The sequence below is a fragment of the Equus asinus genome, chromosome 8 (genome assembly GCF_041296235.1).
Source record: "Equus asinus isolate D_3611 breed Donkey chromosome 8, EquAss-T2T_v2, whole genome shotgun sequence".
Lineage (NCBI taxonomy): Eukaryota > Metazoa > Chordata > Mammalia > Perissodactyla > Equidae > Equus > Equus asinus.
In genome coordinates this window covers 34,817,732-34,836,098 of record NC_091797.1, presented here as the reverse complement: position 1 = coordinate 34,836,098, position 18,367 = coordinate 34,817,732, and the positions used below count along the sequence as shown (strand labels likewise).

The 18,367-nt window shown below is 49.3% G+C and overlaps 1 protein-coding gene across 4 annotated transcripts; it reads left to right on the top strand.

Annotated features, from left to right (window-relative positions):
- The first annotated feature begins 4,386 nt into the window (after positions 1 to 4,386).
- On the top strand, positions 4,387 to 17,922 carry ABCF1 (ATP binding cassette subfamily F member 1). Of its 4 annotated transcripts, none has more exons than XM_014832309.3 (25): positions 4,387 to 4,545; positions 8,506 to 8,552; positions 8,770 to 8,862; positions 9,024 to 9,150; positions 9,300 to 9,337; positions 9,422 to 9,529; positions 10,206 to 10,280; positions 10,361 to 10,474; positions 11,360 to 11,464; positions 11,717 to 11,839; positions 12,280 to 12,380; positions 12,456 to 12,541; positions 12,860 to 12,999; positions 13,086 to 13,234; positions 13,555 to 13,638; positions 13,840 to 13,964; positions 14,164 to 14,276; positions 14,417 to 14,588; positions 14,768 to 14,842; positions 14,933 to 15,003; positions 16,337 to 16,369; positions 16,453 to 16,621; positions 16,813 to 16,877; positions 16,965 to 17,037; positions 17,168 to 17,922. In XM_014832309.3, exons 1-25 carry the CDS (start codon positions 4,473 to 4,475, stop codon positions 17,332 to 17,334), a joined length of 2,526 nt encoding a protein of 841 aa, XP_014687795.3. In that variant the 5' UTR covers positions 4,387 to 4,472; the 3' UTR covers positions 17,335 to 17,922. The 4 variants fall into 4 exon arrangements, with proteins under 4 accessions (XP_014687795.3, XP_014687794.3, XP_014687796.3 ...); XM_014832308.3 differs by having other exon boundaries at positions 4,396 to 4,545; positions 9,021 to 9,150; XM_014832310.3 differs by having other exon boundaries at positions 4,397 to 4,545; positions 8,506 to 8,624; positions 9,021 to 9,150.
- Positions 17,923 to 18,367: the final 445 nt, after the last annotated feature.

Genomic DNA, 18,367 nt, shown 5'->3' with positions numbered 1-18,367 from the left:
TGGAAAAGTATTCTATTCAGGCAGCCATGCGCTAAGCAAAATATTGGACTTTCAGCAGGTGAGAACTTTAGGGTCTGATAAACATCCTCTACCAGCCACTCCCTGCTAAAATTTGGTGATTCAATAGAGAATAAGACAGTGAAAGTGTCAATGCCCTCCAGCCAACAACCACCAGGGCACACCTGTAGTCAAAGTTGAGTTTATTAACTGCAGAGGTTATTAAGAGAGGGTTAGGAATGACAGGATTAGGGTTTATGTCAGGTGATTTGGGGAAGGTTCAAGGAAATGGGAATTGTTCTGGACTGGGTGTTGTTAGGAAGTCGGAGCAATTCTATGATTGCTCATCTTAATAAAGCTCATCTAGAAGAGGGGAGGAATGAAATATGGCTAAAGGAGTATCTGGTAAAAAAAAAAAAAGCAACCATCTTCCATTTTAGCGAGAGAGGGCTGTTTAGTCTTTATGCTTTTGCACAGCGACCTTGTTTTTGTCTGTGCTTAGCCAAGATTACGAACTCTGTCTGACTTCATCATGGTCACAGAATGACCTTGCCTGACGTTGGTGTTCTGTTTGATTGTTTATGTTCAATAGGAGAGCACCATGGCCTGGAAGTGAGCGCCAGGCCAGCTCTTAGCAACACCAAGGCCTGGCTGTCAGTGTCAGCCCAGTTCCCAGTTGTCAGGAGCTGTTTTTCTCAAAAGTAAACAAATGAGTAATTATAGATCGTGACTAATGATAAGAAGGAAATAAACGGGATACTATATGGAGAATAATGGTTGGGGGTGCTTCTCAAGACTTGGTGGTTAGTATAGGCCTTTCCAAAAAATCTAACTGAAATCACCTGGGAGAAGAATGCCAAGGGGGGAGAAGAGAAGGCCTAGGACTTAGCCTTGAGGAACGCTGACGTGTAATGGCCAAGTGAAGAAGCACAAGGATGAACCTAACAGGGAGACTGAGGAAGGGTGACCAGAGAGGCTGGGAGAAATCTCACAATGTAGTGTCCTGGTTGCCCGCTCTGTGTCAGGGACCACTCTCAGTTTATATACATTGTCTTATTTAAGCCTCACATTCATTCAGTGAATACTTTAGTGCCTACTCTGGGCCAGGGACTGTATTAGGGGCTGGGGATATACCAGTGAAAAAGACAAAATCCCTGCCCATATGGTGCTTACGGTCTATTGAGGATGATAGACAATAAGTACATGTATAATATAATCGAGTAATAAGTACCCTGAAGAAAAACAAGGTGAAGGAAAAGGCTGGAGGGCGACAGTTTGAAGAAAACAGGTCAATACTACGATTGATAGGGCTTCTTTCAGCAGGTAGCATGAACAGAAGCCAAAATTAAATGAGAAAGCAGCCATATGAATATCTGGATGAAGTGCATTCCAGGCATAGGGAACAGCAAGGACAAAGGCCTTGAGGCAGGAATGAGTTTGAGGTGTTGGAAGTAAAAATAGAAGACCAGTGTGGCTAGATTTGGGGGAGATGAGATCAGGAGGTTCAACAGGGACCAGTTCATACAGTGCCCCAAAAGCTGTGGCAAAGCATTGGGATTTTATTCTGAGTGTTCTGAGCGAATGATTTATATTCTAGAACTGCCACTGACTGTAGACATGAAGGATGGACTAGAGGATGGCCGGCGACAGGGAGACCAGTTAGGAGGTTACTTCGGTGGTCCAGGGGAGAGAGATGGCGGCTTGGTCTGGGGTAGAGGTGGAGAGAAATGGGCAGATTTGGGATATGTTTTACAGTCTCAGTTGATGGCAACTCCATCTTTCTAGTTGCTCAGTTCAGAAACCTTGGAGTTATCCTCAATTTTTTGTCACACCTGACATCCAATTCATTAACAAAACCAGCCGGCTCTTTTTTCAAATCTATCCAGAAACCAGCCCTTTTCACCACCTCCACTACTGTCACCCTGGGTTGAGTCACAACCACCTCCTATCAGGTCTCCTTGCTTCTGCCATTCCCCCTATTCCACACCCCTGTCTGTTCTCAGCACAGCACCCAGTCATCCCTTTAAAACATATGTCAGGTCATGTCACTCCTCTGCTCAGAACATTGTAATAACTTCTATTTTAGTTGAGAGTAGAAGCCAAATCCTTAAGATGACCTAAAAGATCCTTCTCAGTCCAGCCCCTGCTTTGCTCTTCTATTCTCCTCTCCATCGCTCATGCTTTGCTCACTCGCGGCACTCCACCCACACTGGCCTGCTTGATGTTTGTTCCTCATATATCCCAAGTATACTTCTGCTGTAGAGCATCACTCTAGCTCTTCTTATTGCCAGGAAGGTGCTCCTGGAAATCCATGTGGCCAAAATTCTCACCTTCTTCAAGGATTTGCTTGAATTTCACCTCACTGAGGCCTCCTGAACACTCTGTTTAGTACTACAACCTGCCCTCCTGATACTTTTTTTCCTCTTTTTTTGAGGAAGATTATCCCTGAGCTAACATCCATCACCAATCCTTCTCTTTTTGCTGAGGAAGATTGGCCCTGAGCTAACATCCTTGCCCATCTTCCTCCACTTTATATGTGGGACGCCTACCACAGCACGGCTTGCCAAGCGGTGCCATGTCTGCAGCCGGGATCCAAACTGATGAACCCTGGGCTGCCAAAGTGGAAAGTGCGAACTTAATCACTGTGCCACCAGGCTGGCCCCGCTCCTGATACTTTTTACCTTGATCTATATTTTCTTTTTTCCATAGTATTATCTCTCCTGCTAGAAATGTAAGCAGAGAACTTTATTTTATTCAGTGATATCCCAAGAGCTTAGATGAGTGCTTGGCACATACTATGCACTCAATAAATATATTTTTTAATGAATGAATGAAGCAGACATGGCTTGCTGATGAGGAAGAGGAATGGAAAAAGAGGATGACCTTTCAGTTTGGGCCCAAGTATCTGGATGAAAGGTGGTACAATTTCTTCATGTGGAGAAACCTGGAAGAGATGCAGTCTTGAGTAAAAACAACAGCTCAGTTCCATGTGTATTAATTTGAGAAATTTATTAGAGATCTCAGAGAGGATGTCCAATAAGCAGTTGGATTTGTGAATCTGAAGTTTAGGGCAGAAGTTGGGCCCAACAAGACACATTTGGGGATCTTCATCTGTTATAGAGGGTATTTAAACTGTCATCTATGCCATCTATAAGCATCTATTGCTTAGTCATGAGATTTAGGTAATAAGTCTAGATAAAGAAGAGTATCAAGGGACTGGCCCCATGGCTGAGTGGTTAAGTTTACGTGCTCCACTTCAGCGGCCCAGGGTTTCACCAGTTTGGATCCTGGGCACAGACCTAGCACTGCTCATCAAGCCATGCTGAGGTAGCGTCCCATATAGCCCAACTAGAAGGACCTACAACTAGAATATACAACTATGTACTGGGGGGCTTTGGGGAGAAGAAGAAGGAAAAAACATTGGCAACAGATGTTAGCTCAGGGCCAATCTTAGAAGAAAGAGTGTCAAAGAATAAGCCCCAAGGCACTTCAACATTTAGACTTCAGGAGGAGAAGCCAGGAAAGGAGGGAAAAGAGAGCAGCCACTGAGATAAGAGGAAACCTGCAGAGAGCAATGTCCCTGAAGACAACAAAGGAAGAAGGGAGTGACCATCTGTATCAAATGCTTATGGGAGAGTGAGTAGGATAAGGGCAGAGAACAAGCCCCATTTTGCTGACCTTGGCAAGAGTGGGTTCAGGCAATGGAGAGGACAAAAGCAAGATTGTAGTAGTTTAAGGAGAGAATGGGAGCTGACAGAGCTATGGGAGCATCTTGCTCCAACACCTATTAAATGGTAATGTTAGAAGTGCAGTCAAATCTTCATTGTGATTATGGTTTAATGGGTGTATATACGTAAGACTTATCAAAGTGTACACTTTGCAGTTTATTGCCTGTCAATTTATTGTATGTGCAGTTTATTGTATATAATTATACCTAAGTAAAGCTGTTACCAAAAAAATAAAGTGAACCCAAGCTCGTGATTTCTGTTTATTAGGCTAGAGTTCCTCGTTTACAACTCTTACAATATTGTGACATACCTTAACGCTAGACCCACAAGGCCTATTCCTGAGTCGATGAACTGCGCCTATCTGCTCTTAACCAGATGTCAAGGGCTGGTAGAAAGTAGCATCCACTTTAAAAAAGAAAAGATGCCTCCATTCCTTCATACTAGTCGCAAATTACTATGTTCAGTCCTCAGTCACGCGGCGTCACGGAGTCACCAAGTCGGGGTTCCCCGACCGTCATAAACGCTTTGCTGACTCGACAAGAGCCGGCAGCCCCGCCCCGTCACTGCAGGCCACGCCCCCGGCAGAGCCGCAGGCACGCCCCCGAGATGACGGCGCGGCGAGCACGTGCACCTCCCGGGGGCGGGGTTGGCCTCGTGGGCGTGGAGAGCCCGCCCCGTTCGGGCCCCACGCTACCGGAAGCGGAAATAGCACCCGGCTCCGCCAGAGTAGTCGTAACTGCAAGCGCGATGCCGAAGGGGCCAAAGCAACAGCCGCCGGAGCCCGAGTGGATCGGGGACGGAGAGAGCACGAGCCCCGCCGGTGAGGCTGGGAGGCAGGGAGGGAACGAGAGAGGGAAGAGAAGAAGAGACGGAAGAGTGCTTGCGCCTTAGGAAAGGGTCACGGGGCGTGAGAGTGACCGGGCCGTGCGGGGGTACTGCGCATGCGTGCTGTGGGGCCGGGAAGAGTTTGCCGCGGCGGGAGTGGTTTAGGCGTGCGGGCGAAAGAAGAGGTGCCGCGGTGTCGCACACGAACTTTGCTGGGACTGGGCAAGAGACGAGGAAGAGCATATGGTACCGAGGGAGAGATGGGGAGAAATGAGACAGTCCTCTTTTCTTTATTGGACGTCTTTCCACCACACTAGATTCCACATCCCGCAGGATTGCATAAGCCATGCCTCGGCCTCCTACCCCACCGCCTGCGCGCGCGTGCGCGCTCACACACACCTCGCCAGCCCGTGATCCCACCTACTTTTCAAGAGTGTGACTCCTTCCTGTGCTCTCTCATAGAACATATCTCTCTCAACTAGAGCAAGAGTGTAGATGCTGGGTGTTGGAATGGGCGTTAGGGTTTATTTAAAAGTGGCGAATTTTTGTTGGGTACGTATTTTTTTTTTTTTTACTAAGCACTGTATATACGGTGCTTTGGGGAGGGAAGGAAAAAAGTATGAAGACTGCCCTTCAAAGGGGAGGTACAATGGACACAAATAATTACAGTAGGTGCACAGTGACTAATTTTACAAGCATTTATTGGATGTCTACTTTATACTTGGTGATGTGCAGAGGACTTGGAAATGTGGCGATAAAAGATAAGCCTTGCCCTGATGGAGCACCCAGTCTAGTGGAGGGGACAGAGGATTAACCAGACAGTAGTTGACAGAGTGTGATGAATGTACCTGAGAATTCTATGGGACTCAAGAAGAGAGGAGAAGCATCTACTGAGACAGGTAGGGTAGGAGTGTCCGCAGAGCCGCCCAGGAATATGTGATAGCTGAGTTTATTCTCAAAGGATCAGTATGGATTGTAAGGGGCAGAGGAAGAAGTTTATGTGAAGGTAGAGACATAGATGAGCCTGTCTGGTTTCCAGTATCAAGTGACTAGTGTGATGGTGTTGGAAAGATATACAGGAGACGGATAATGAAAGGCTTTATATGCTATTCAAGTTTAATCCTAAGACATTGAGAAGGAGGACCCATTGAAGTGCATAAGGAATGATAGGGTCAGCTCACGCTGACAAGACTGAGCAGTGAAGGATGACTTGAATTGAATTGATCAAGACTGAAGACAGGGAGCCCATTTAGGAGGCTCTGGCAATGATCCAGGTGAGAAGTAGCTAGAGAGTAAGCCAAGGCAGCAAAGCCTAGAGAGTTACTAAGGAAGTAACATTGACCAGAACTGGGACTGGCTGAATGAAGGGAGAAGAATTGAGGATGACACTCACTTAAGAACCTCAGTGGGTAGTGGACTTACTTGAAAGACGTAATGGGCTGTAGGGTGAGGAGTGGGAAGAGAGAAGGGCAGCTTTTGAATGCTGAGCTGGAGATTTCTGGGGAATTTCTAAGAGGAGATGACGAGGAGAGAGCTTATTAGTGACTGTGGAGTGAGCTCTAGACCGGAAGTAAAGACACAGGCGAGTGTAGTTGAAGTGTTGGCTGTGGAGGAGTCCCCTAGAGAGTGTTTGCAGATTGAAGCAAAAGAGGGCAGAAGATGGTAACCCAAAGAACCTCGACAGGTAAGGGAAGTAAGGTAGGGGAGGAGGCTGAGGAGATGAGATTGAGAAAGGCGAGCAGCCAGAGAAACTGGAGGCAAACCAGGAGTAGCAGGGTCCCTGAAGTTAAGTAACTACAAGAGAGGAGAACTGAAGGATGAGGAGGTAGGTAGCGTGGAATGTTGCAGAGAAGTCAAGCAAAATTAGGACTAAAACAATACTTTTTGGGTTGCGCAACTAAGGGGACAGAGGCAACTTTGGCAAAAGTATTCGTTAGGAGATGATCCCCACATCAGACTGCAGTGTGTTCAGAAAGGAGTGGGAGATGAGGAAGTGGAGCTAGTGTGGGCTGTGCTCTGAGACTTGGTGAAGATAAGGATAGAAAACAGAAATTGGAGGAGGAGCTGGTAAGGTGAAGGGAAGTGTTTTATCTGGCTTTGGAGTAAGAAGCAGGGCTGGCCCAGTGGCGCAGTGGTTAAGTGCCCATGTTCCGCTTCAGCAGCCCAGGGTTTGCTGGTTCGGATCCCAGGTTCGGACACAGCACCGCTCAGCAAGCCATGCTGTGGTAGGCATCCCATATAGAAAGCAGGATGATGGGCACGGATGTTAGCTCAAGGCCAGTCTTCCTCAGCAAAAAGAGGAGTATTGGCAGTGGTTAGCTCAGGGCTAATGTTCCTCAAAAAAAAAACAAAAACAAAAAGTAAGGGACCATAAAGTTAGAAGCAGCTTAAGTGTTGTACTGAAGGGGAGGAGCTTTTAGAAGAGGAGATGGAAGATACAGCATAGCTTCAGCCAAACACAGGCTTTTCCTCTTCCTTGGTTGTGATACTTTCTCGCAATTTCACGTGTGCACAGGATTTTCCTCTCCGTAGGTCAGGAGGATCAGAGTGATATTTAAAGGAAGGCGAGATGGTGTGATTGTGTTAGTCCTTGGGGAGAACTTAGTGTCTGGGATGAATCACTCCTCGGTGTTGTCACGGTGAGCTGAGCATGTCATTCCTTCTGGTGTACTGCCATGGATTGTCCTTAAAGCCTTTAGGAGTAGACTCCTTGGAATAGGATATAAAGCCTTTCGTTATTTCTCCTGCACATCTTTTCAGCTCCATCACGCTGGTCACCCAATACTGAGATCAGATTTTGAGATGTGTTCTGGGTGGAGGATACAGATTAAGCAAAGACAGACATAAGCATGCCTGGGACTTAATCAGGGAGCGGGGAGAAGCCAGTGTCCAGAACATAGGGGTGGATAGGGCAGCAGATAAGCAGAAAAGATAGTCTAGGGCCCTTTTAGTCTGTGAAGCCCTAAACTATAGAGATTGTCCTTCGTTAATGTCCGGTTTTGGGCAGAGTAGATGCTCAGTAAAACTTTACTGAATAAATGATTACTATGGACTACGTGGAATTATGGTCTGAAAGTGCTTAATGTGATAGGTAGTAGAAAGCCTTTGTTTTGTTTTGTTTTGAAAGCTACACGCTTACAGGCGTGCTTTTGGATAGAATTGGGTGGCAGTAGATGGCATGATCTGGAGGAGAATATGACTCTGGGTAGGCCTAGACGTGAAGGCAAATCATGAGGGTGCTGGTTGCCTCCCAGGCTGATGTGGGGAGGGAGAGAGGGAGTTAGGTATAGCCCCCCGCCTTCAGGAACACAGGGCTGGACAGAGGGAGGAGCTGGGATCTGTTCAGTCAGTAAACTTTTATTGACTTCCCACTTTGCTCCCTGGGAACACAAGCTAAACAGTCTCTCAGGTCCCTCTCTGGGATGACAGACTGGTGCACAGACAGTTAAGTGTAACATGGTGTGATTTGTGCTAGAATGTTGTGCGAGATGAGCAGGTGGGGCCTAGACCCAGATGTTCATTTACTGATCTTCGCATGGCCTGCAGGTCTCACAAACGGCATATCCCAAATCATCATGTCTTGGTCCTCTCTTTCCCCCCATGGGCAGGCAGGGGTAGGGAGAGGAGACCTCTTCCAGTGTATCCTGGGTTAATATACGATACCAGTAGCCCAACTAATTTTCCAGCTAAAAACATAGGAGTCATCTTTGAATACTCTCTTACTTCTCACTTCTGCCTTCACCCTATGAATTCTGCTGCTGTCCCTCCCACTGCTGCCCTGGACCAACCCACCATTGGCTTGTCTGTCTTGTGGGACCGTGCAAACATCTAGGGAGTGATATTGAGCTAGAAGAACAGTAAAATAGGGTGGAGGCCGCTAAGAGCTTTTGCAGGGGAGTTCAGGCTGCTTTGGAATTTGTAGATAGGCATTCACAATGTCTGCTTAACCTTCTAGATAAAGTGGTGAAGAAAGGGAAGAAGGACAAGAAGACCAAAAAGACGGTGAGGAAATGAGGCTTGAGGATGAGAAATGACTGTGGCTGTTTGCAAGCAAAATATGGCCACGTGAAGGAGGTGGGGCCCGAGGGAGGAGGAAAGATCTTGTAGAGAGAGGAAGCAAGGCAAGGGGGGAATGGAGGGTCGGTGGGCCTGTGTGTGGCAGAGAAGGGCTTGGTTGGTCTCTGAGGCACGTTCACCTATATCTTAACTCCCTTTACAGTTCTTTGAAGAGCTGGCAGTAGAAGATAAACAAGCTGGGGAAGAAGAGAAAGTGCTCAAGGAGAAGGAGCAGCAGCAGCAGCAACAGCAGCAGGTACAAGTGTCAGAGGGCCCACCATCCTGGGAGGCATCTTGGGTCCACCAACCCATCTCCAGGCCACATTGGTTCACTCAGCTCATGGGGAACTCTCTGTGGGGCCAAGATTCAGCAGGAACATGGGCTTCATTCTTTCACTCTTTTTTTGCTTTCAGCAGCAAAAAAAGAAACGAGATACCCGAAAAGGCCGGCGGAAGAAGGATGTGGATGATGATGGAGAGGAGAAAGAGCTCATGGAGCGTCTTAAGAAGCTCTCAGTGCCAGCCAGTGATGAGGAGGATGAAGGTAAATGACCCGAGGGGAAATGGGTACCTGGTATCGCTGAGTCGTGAGGAGTGAAGTGCCTTGTTCCGTGGTCTCTGAGTTGGATTAGATTGAAAAGCCAGACATTGTAATGGTCTTTGCTACCTCATTGTCTCCCCTTGTCATTTCAGTACCTGCCCCGATAGCCCGAGGAGGGAAGAAGACCAAGGTAAGCCATTGGTGTAGTAAACAGTGACCCCAGGAGGACAGCCTTGACCATCCCATTGACTTCTTTGGCCCTTTCATTCTCTAGGGTGGTAATGTCTTTGCAGCCCTGATTCAGGATCAGAGTGAGGAAGAGGAGGAGGAAGAAAAGCACCCTCCTAAGCCTGCCAAGCCAGAGAAGAATCGGATCAATAAGGTGAGCATGGTGGCTCTGCTGGTCACTCCCACCCCATGTAGCACCTTGTGGCCATGGTGTGTAATCCTGGCTTGTTTGCCTGCTTTTAAACCAGCGCTTCCAGGTCTGTCTTGCTTACAGTGTCAAAATCAGCTTTTTAAAATACTGTTGTCATCCCTCTGAAATCTACAGTGATTCTGTTACTTTCAAACTCAAAATCTAAAACAAAGTCCTTCCAGTCTTTGCTCTTCCACTTGGACTCTCCACATTGTCTCTTGGGACTCTTCCACGTTTACCTTTCAGATCAGCCTGATCTCATCTTGGCATCCAGGTTGACTGTGTCTGTGTTGAAGCCTTTGTTCTGTATGCTGTGTCTTCCCTCTTCTCTAGAACGCCTTGTCCAAGCCCACGTCCATTACCTCTTCTCAAGATTCACCCTCTTGAGGAAGCCCTCCAGGGCTAGCTAGTACTGCCCCACCCACGTTGCTCACTGGGCCTGACTTCCAGCCCCTTTGCTTTGCTAATATTCTCTAATGATCTCCTCAGCATCTGGTCTCAAGCTGGAGGCAGAGGTTTTTAGGGTCTCGTTTTCTCCTTGGCCGCACTCAGTATGGTTAACGCCCAGTCCTAGACTCCCTAGAAATGCTTGTTAAGCAACAAAGGAGCAGATTAATTTGTGTGTCTGTCTCTCCTCCAGGCTGTATCTGAGGAACAACAGCCGGGGCTCAAGGGCAAAAAAGGAAAGGAAGAGAAGTCAAAGGGGAAGGCCAAGGTGAGAGAGAAGTGGCAGGAGGGGGTGCTGGGTCTCAGGAATTTGAGCATTTCATCAGACCTGCTATCTTTTCCCTTCAGCCTCAGAGTAAATTTGCTGCTCTAGACAATGAAGAGGAGGATGAAGAAGAAGAAATAACAAAAGAAAAGGAACCACCCAAACAAGGGAAGGAGAAGGCCAAGAAGGCAGAGCAGGTGTGTATTTTGGTGTTGGGGGAAGGTGGGCTGAGGCACTGGGGCTCTGTGGCCTAATACAGGGGGACAGAGGGCAGGATCTGGAGGTGTTAGTATCCAGAGCAGGAGTTGGTAAACGTCTATAAAGGGCCACATAGTAAATATTTTTGGCTCTGTGGTCTGCATACAATCTCTGACACTTACTCATCTTTTTCTTTTTTTTTTGACAACTTTTTGAAAATGTAAAAATCATTCCTAGCTCACGGTCCATATAAAAACAGATGTCAGGTCAGATTTAGCCCACAGGCCCGAGTTTGTAGCCCCTGACCCAGAGAGGAAAAGACCCTGGCGTTAGCCTCAGACAGTCTGGGTTCTGGCTCTGCCACTCACGGGCTGTGTGACCTTGAGTACATCTTTCCACCTCCTTGGGTCTCACTTGTCTCATCTGCATGACGTAAGTGAGTCTGGTGATCTCTAAGGTCCTCTGTATCTCTGATACTTTTCACTTCTGTGATTCTGCGGGGTTTCTCATTGGCTGTACATTAGGGCTTCCAGACCTCTTCTTTGCATGTTAAGGTGTAGCCACAGAAATTCAATTTTGATGCGTGAGGAAAAGAACCTGTTCCATTTACATTGTATTGGTAGTTGTATTTATAGGTACAGATACATTGTTAATTTTCACATATACTCACTCACACCCTCTGTCTTGTACCATTCCTGGTGGCAGAAATGGATAAAGGACTGCAGGAACACCCAGGGTAGGTATGAGTGAGAGATGATCCACCAAGATACCTCAGGACTGAGTGGAGAAGGAAAGAGCATGCTGCGGAACTGGGGGTAGATGACATGAAATCTGGGTTCTACAAGGGGTCCTTCATTTTCTTTACCATCCCCTGGTTCTCACAGGGTTCTGAGGAAGAAGGAGATGAGGAGGAGGAGGAAGGGGAGTCTAAGGCCGATGATCCCTATGCTCACCTTAGTAAAAAGGAGAAGAAAAAGCTGAAGAAACAGGTAAGACCTTATGTTGTTAGTGGTCAGAGGTAGGAGAATTTGATTTTTTTTTTTTTTAAATGCTTCAACTAGGGGACGTGAATTGGGGGACAAGAAGTAGAACTTTGGGTGCTACTTCAAGTAAAACAGTTGGAGTAAGGAAAGAATTGTCTTCTGTGAGCCTGTGTCCATGTCTGATGACATGGGGCTGTATCGTGGTGATGGGAAACTGGCAGACAGTGGCCTCGAATGTGATTTTTCCTTCCTTCTCAGATGGAGTATGAACGCCAGGTGGCTTCATTAAAAGCAGCCAATGCTGCTGAAAATGACTTCTCCGTGTCACAAGCAGAGGTGTCCTCCCGGCAAGCCATGTTAGAAAATGCATCTGACATCAAGGTAAGGTCTGAGGGGGCCTGCCCAACCAGTTCGCCTGGGGAAGTGCCAGTTCTCACATGTCCCTGACTGGCCATGGCAGCCAAGGGAGGTGGGGCATGAGTGGCTTGTCCACTGGGAAGAAAGCTTGGGGGTGTTTTCCACACCTTGACTTCTGGCAGCTTGAGCGAGAAGGTAGAAAAACCAGTAGAAGTAGAGGAGTCCACCTTTGGAGGGAAGGAGGGTGGGACGGGCTGGACTGGCTTCGTATTTGGGAGACTCCCATTAGAGGCAGTGAAGGCGGTGGCCTACTAGGGGACCGGCATGGTGAGGGCAAGGCATTCTGCTGTAGGTGCTAGTTTGTCAGAGGCTTCTCTGGGGAGAAAGCTGCATCTCCTGGCTGAAAGGGAGAATTCTCATGTGCTCCTTCCTTCCCCCTGCCACTCTTTCCCTACTGATTGCAGCTGGAGAAGTTCAGCATCTCGGCCCACGGCAAGGAGTTATTTGTCAACGCAGACCTATACATTGTAGCTGGCCGCCGCTACGGGCTGGTGGGACCCAATGGGTAAGGAGAGGAGGGGCAGGACGGAAAACAAGGGATTCCTGTGGTGGTCTGGTCCTAATAGCTCTCATTCCCCAGCAAGGGCAAGACCACTCTCCTCAAGCACATCGCCAACCGGGCCTTGAGCATCCCCCCGAACATCGATGTGTTGCTGTGTGAGCAGGGTGAGCCCAGTGGTGGAAGGGGGCTTGGTGGGGAGGTGAAACTGAGTGGCTTGAGGGGTGGGCAATTGGAATAGAAGAGCCAACCAAGAACAGAAGGAATTGTGGCTGTGGGGTTGGAAAGGTTATGGGGGGATACTGGGGACTGGGAAATGGATGCTAAAGAAAGAGGGGGAGTAAAGGAGGGGCTTGAGAAGATTTTACTTAGAACAAGTACAAAGAGCTGAGCAGGGTCAGGCAAACCAGAAATGGAGCTGAAGGGAAGAAGGAATAGGAGCCTTGGCCCTTGGGGCGAGCTAACTGTTCTCCCCTTGCCCCCAGAGGTGGTAGCGGATGAGACACCAGCAGTGCAGGCCGTTCTTCGAGCTGACACCAAGCGATTGAAGCTGCTGGAAGAGGAGCGACGGCTTCAGGGACAGCTGGAGCAGGGCGATGACACAGCTGCCGAGAGGCTAGAGAAGGTAGAGGAGATGGCGCAAGGGACACAAACGAAGACTTGGGGGTTCCTGGGACCTTCAGACTTGTGTCCTCTTCTCCCCCCTCCCAGGTGTATGAGGAATTGCGGGCTACCGGGGCGGCAGCTGCAGAGGCCAAAGCCCGGCGGATCCTGGCTGGTTTGGGTTTCGACCCTGAAATGCAGAATCGGCCCACACAGAAGTTTTCGGGGGGCTGGCGCATGCGTGTCTCCCTGGCCAGGTGGGCTACCCACCTCACTACTCTCCCTTCTAGCCTCAACCCATCCAGACTCTTTGCCTTCTTCCCATTCTTCCAAGGCCAGTAGGGAGGTTCAAGGCTATTTTCTTTTCCTTTACAGTGTTGTCAGACTCGAGGTCGTTTCTCCATTTTTCTCCCTGCCTGTGGTATATTACCCATGTCTCCTGCACAGGAGCTCTCTAAGGATAGATTGGGAAGGAGTGTTCATGGTCTTAGGCTCCAGCTACCAGAGGCTTCTCAGGGGTTCTCTGAGCAAGGATCTTCCTCCCGCTGACCCTACACTCTGCTGCCTCACCCTCTAGGGCGCTGTTCATGGAGCCCACGCTGCTGATGTTGGATGAACCCACCAACCACTTGGACCTCAATGCTGTCATCTGGCTCAATAAGTGAGTTGCCCTTGCTTACAGTCTTTGCATCATTGGTTCCTGTTCTGCCCTCATTTCTTCTAGCTGTTCTCCCCTCTGCCCTTGACAGCTCTCAGTCCAGCCCTCCCTCTTCTCCTACCTGCCCCTGTTGTCTGTGTGCTTCCCCTGACTTAACCCTAACTTGACCATTGTGACATTTCCACACTCTCCTCTAAAACCCAGCTACCTCCAGGGCTGGCGGAAGACGTTGCTCATCGTCTCCCACGACCAGGGCTTCCTGGATGACGTCTGCACTGATATCATCCATCTCGACGCCCAGCGGCTCCATTACTATAGGGGCAATTACAGTAAGTAGGAGTATTTGTGGGTAGAGGGAAGAGATGGGGCCTTGAGGCCTGGGAGAGAGGGCTCGTAGGGACATGGTGACAAGCTCAGTCTTTTCAGAGTTCTGGACAGTGATGCCCACCTTGATCTTCCCTAATCCTGGTCGCCCCTCTCCTGGGGAGAGGGGCAACCATTGATGCCCATCCCCATCTCCTGCCCCAGTGACTTTCAAGAAGATGTACCAGCAGAAGCAGAAGGAACTGCTGAAGCAGTATGAGAAGCAGGAGAAGAAGCTAAAGGAGCTAAAGGCGGGCGGCAAGTCCACCAAGCAGGCAGTGAGCACCTCGGGGTCTTCCTTGGCTGGGGGGCCCTTCTCTCAGGAGAATGGAGAAAGGGGGTGACTCTGGGACGCCGACCTACGTTTCCAGGACTGCTGTGAAGGGTGTGGGTTTCCCCCTTTCTCCTTCCTCTCCAGGAAAAGCAAACAAAGGAAGCCCTGACTCGAAAGCAGCAGAAATGCCGACGGAAAAACCAGGATGAGGAATCGCAGGAGGCCCCTGAGCTCCTGAAGCGCCCAAAGGAGTACACTGTGCGCTTCACTTTCCCCGACCCCCCGCCGCTCAGCCCTCCTGTGCTGGGTCTGCACGGTGAGCGCCTGGAGGCCTGAGCGGCCGGGGGCGGAAGTGTGTGCTGTGTGCCTCAAGTCCTCTCTGCCCAGCAATGGGGTCTGTTCCTTGTCTCCAAGGCCAGCATTCAAGGGACATTCACAGGGACCTTCAGGGTGACTCTAGAAAGAAAAGAAACCTCTTCTTTTCTTGACTTTCAGGTGTGACGTTTGGCTATGAGGGGCAGAAACCACTCTTTAAGAATCTGGATTTTGGCATCGACATGGACTCAAGGAGTGAGTTGGGGCTGGGTGGCTCGGGAAGTGGAGCAGGAGCTCCAGGGAAAGTTTCTGGGCGCCTCTGACCACCAGCTCTCCTCCTTGCAGTCTGCATCGTGGGCCCCAATGGCGTGGGGAAGAGCACTCTGCTGCTGCTGCTGACAGGCAAGCTAACACCGGTGAGTCCTGGAGCCTGGGAGGGAGGACTGTGACGGGAGAGCATGGAAGTGTGAAAGCGCAGCTGTGCACCAGGGCCTGGAATCAGGGAACCCCTTCTGCAGTGGACAGTTAAATCCGGAACTCGTCATAGGTGCTTAATTTCCCCAAGAGGAGCCATAGGGGAGAGCAGTTTACATCAGTTCAAGGAGAGCCAGGAGAATGGGGGTCGAGCTGAGGGCATCCCCCTACGTGTGTGTTTTGGTTATACAAGAAATAGACATCCATCATAGAAAGAGTAGAAATTGGCTAAGCCAGAGAGAAATCTAGAGATAACCAGTATTAATTTTGGCAGATTACTTTCTTCTTTTTTCCTTTCCAAATGTGCATAGAATTTTTTTAACAAAAATGGGGTTATCCTATGAATTGTTTTATAGCCAACTTTTTCCAGATAATACACATCAAGCGTTTTTTCATGCCAGTAGTTAAATGTGGACATTTATTTATATGGATCTACCATAATTTATTTGATATCATTTAGATTATTTCTGATTTTTTTTAAAAAAGATTTTATTTTTCCTTTTTCTCCCCAAAGCCCCCCAGTACATAGTTGTATATTTTTAGTTGTGGGTCCTTCTAGTTGTGGCATGTGGGACGCCGCCTCAGCATGGCTTGATGAGCGGTGCCATGTCCACGCCCAGGATTCGAACTGGCGAAACCCTGGGCCGCCGAAGCAGAGCGTGGGAACTTAACCACTTGGCCATGGGACGGCCCCTGTTTCTGATTTTTCACTAAAGGACAATACTATAGTAAATATTATACAGCTTTATGAATTTAGTTTTTCCTTAAGATAAATTCCCTGGAATGGCTTTTAGGACTTTTGCGATAGATCTCTGTATCACGCTTTAGAAAGGCTGTAGCCGCCTCAACTCCCTCCAGGAAAGTGTGGAGAGGACCGATTTCCTCACACCCACCGAGCAGAGCTTTAGAAAGGTGCTCTTAGATCCTCCCACGCACTGTCTTCTGAGCCCCATCTGCGCTGGACCCCTGGAACCAGGCGTGTGGGTGTCGCTGGCTGGGAAGGGGCTGCTCTTTGGTTGTGGTTCTGAGTCTGCACTTTCTGTCTCCCCTCCATGATGCTCCTCTCTTACTCCCCTTTTGCCCTGTGCTCTCCTGATTTCCTGTGTATGCCTTTGTCACATTAAGGAGACCATCCATGTTCCCTTTCCTGTGCTACCTTGTTCCAAGCCTGATCTGATATTTGTCTCCCGTTTAGAAAGTTGGGGTGCAGAAGCAGGTATGGAGCTGCAGGACTTTCCCCGTTTTTCTTATCTTACCCCTGCTCTTTCCTTGCAGACTCGTGGCGAAATGAGAAAGAACCACCGGCTGGTAAGTTGCCTTTGGGAACTGGGGAATAAGAGTGCTGGAGGAAGTAGGACTTTCACTGACCACCTCCCTCTCTTCTCTGGCAGAAAATTGGCTTCTTCAACCAGCAGTATGCAGAGCAGCTTCGCATGGAGGAGACGCCCACTGAGTACCTGCAGCGGGGCTTCAACCTGCCCTATCAGGATGCCCGGAAGTGCCTGGGCCGCTTCGGCCTGGAGAGTCACGCCCACACCATCCAGATCTGCAAACTCTCTGGTACCACTGGTGGGGGCTGGGGAAGGTGTCCTCCTGCTTAATACTCATACCTCCAGACTGTACCTAGAGGCAGAAAGGAAGAGGAACCAGGACTTGGGGGACCTCAGCACACACACAGATGCACATTCAGGGTTTACCTTCAGAAATGGAAGGTAGTAAAGTGTGATGGACTTCCTTTTCCTTTGCTCCAGGTGGGCAAAAAGCCCGAGTTGTGTTTGCAGAGCTGGCCTGTCGGGAGCCCGATGTCCTCATCTTGGTGAGTGAGCTGGACTGTGGGAGAGGGATAAGAGTGACAGTGATGACAGGTAGCCGTAACGCTCAGTCGTGGAATGTCTGTCCATAGGACGAGCCCACCAATAACTTGGACATCGAGTCTATTGATGCTCTGGGGGAGGCCATCAACGAATACAAGGGTGGTAAGGCAGTGTGCCCTCCTCCTTTCCTTGGGGACCGTAGTGTCCTTCGGCTAGGGCTCCCTTCTTCCAGGTCTGATTCCTCATTTCCTCCCTTCTCCTTGCCCTCCCATCTTTCCATGTTTCTTCAAAGCTGTGATCGTTGTCAGCCATGATGCCCGACTCATCACAGAAACCAACTGCCAGCTGTGGGTGGTGGAAGAGCAGAGTGTCAGCCAGATCGATGGGGACTTTGAGGACTACAAGCGAGAGGTGTTGGAGGCGCTGGGTGAAGTCATGGTCAGCCGACCGCGAGAGTGAGCTTTCCTTCCTGGAAGTCTCCCGAAAGATCAGCTTGCGTGGCCTGGAAGTCTCCTATTGTCACCCTCTCTTCACTCGGAAGCCTGCCTTTGGTCTGCAGCTGACCCAGCAACTACTCAGGCACACAGAGGCGGAGTGTGGTCTTGATGTGACCAGAATACCACTTTGCTTCCTTTTCTCTGAAAGACTTGTCTGTTCCGCTTTTCTAGAGATAACTGAGCTGGCCTTATCCTTGACTTCCCTCTCTACAAACAGAGCTGACCTTCATTAGTGTGGGGTTCCATCCAGCCAAGTTAACGTGGCCAGTTGTCTCGAGACTCATCACTCAAAGCCTGCCGCTGGGCCGCCCTCCAGCTTCAGGCCCAGCTGGTCTTTGAGTGGTGCTCTTCTTCTCTGGTGGATTCAACGCTGACTTACTGAGACAAACAGCTGTCGCAGCTCAGAGCTGGAGGAGAGTTCTGAGCCCAGCCTGGGATTTGGTGCCTGCAGCCTCTTGTCTGGTTGGGGACTTGGGGGCAGGAAAGGAATGCTGCTCAACTTGAATCTCCCTTTACAAGGGGGAGAAATAAAGGAAAGGAGTTGCTGCCACCCTGTCACTGTTTGGAGATTCATGGGAGCTGGAACGGTTCTCAGTCTTGATTGGCTTTATTCAGCGTTCTCTCAGCAGTTAGTATCCTCTCCTCCCCTCTAATGCAGACGGACCTAACTTGCAGTCTTCCTAACGTGCAGTAAGACTGCACCTAGACGGCTCTTTGAGGAGCCTCCCTCCCCTCCCCCAACCCTTCAGGCGAGGAGAAGGGAAAGTGATTGATCTCTTCTAGCGCTGTCCAGGCTCTCCCTGTGGTCAGAGGCCACAGGGCTGATCCTCTCAACAGTTACTAAGTCACCTAACACGCACACTCCTGTGGGGTACACAAGAAGGGAAAAGTCGAGGTCTGCCTCCATGAATAGTCTACTTAGAGAAGACTTAGAAAATAAGACAGGAGCACACAAGGTGATGCGACTGCCAGGTGTGTGGTACTTTGGATTGTAA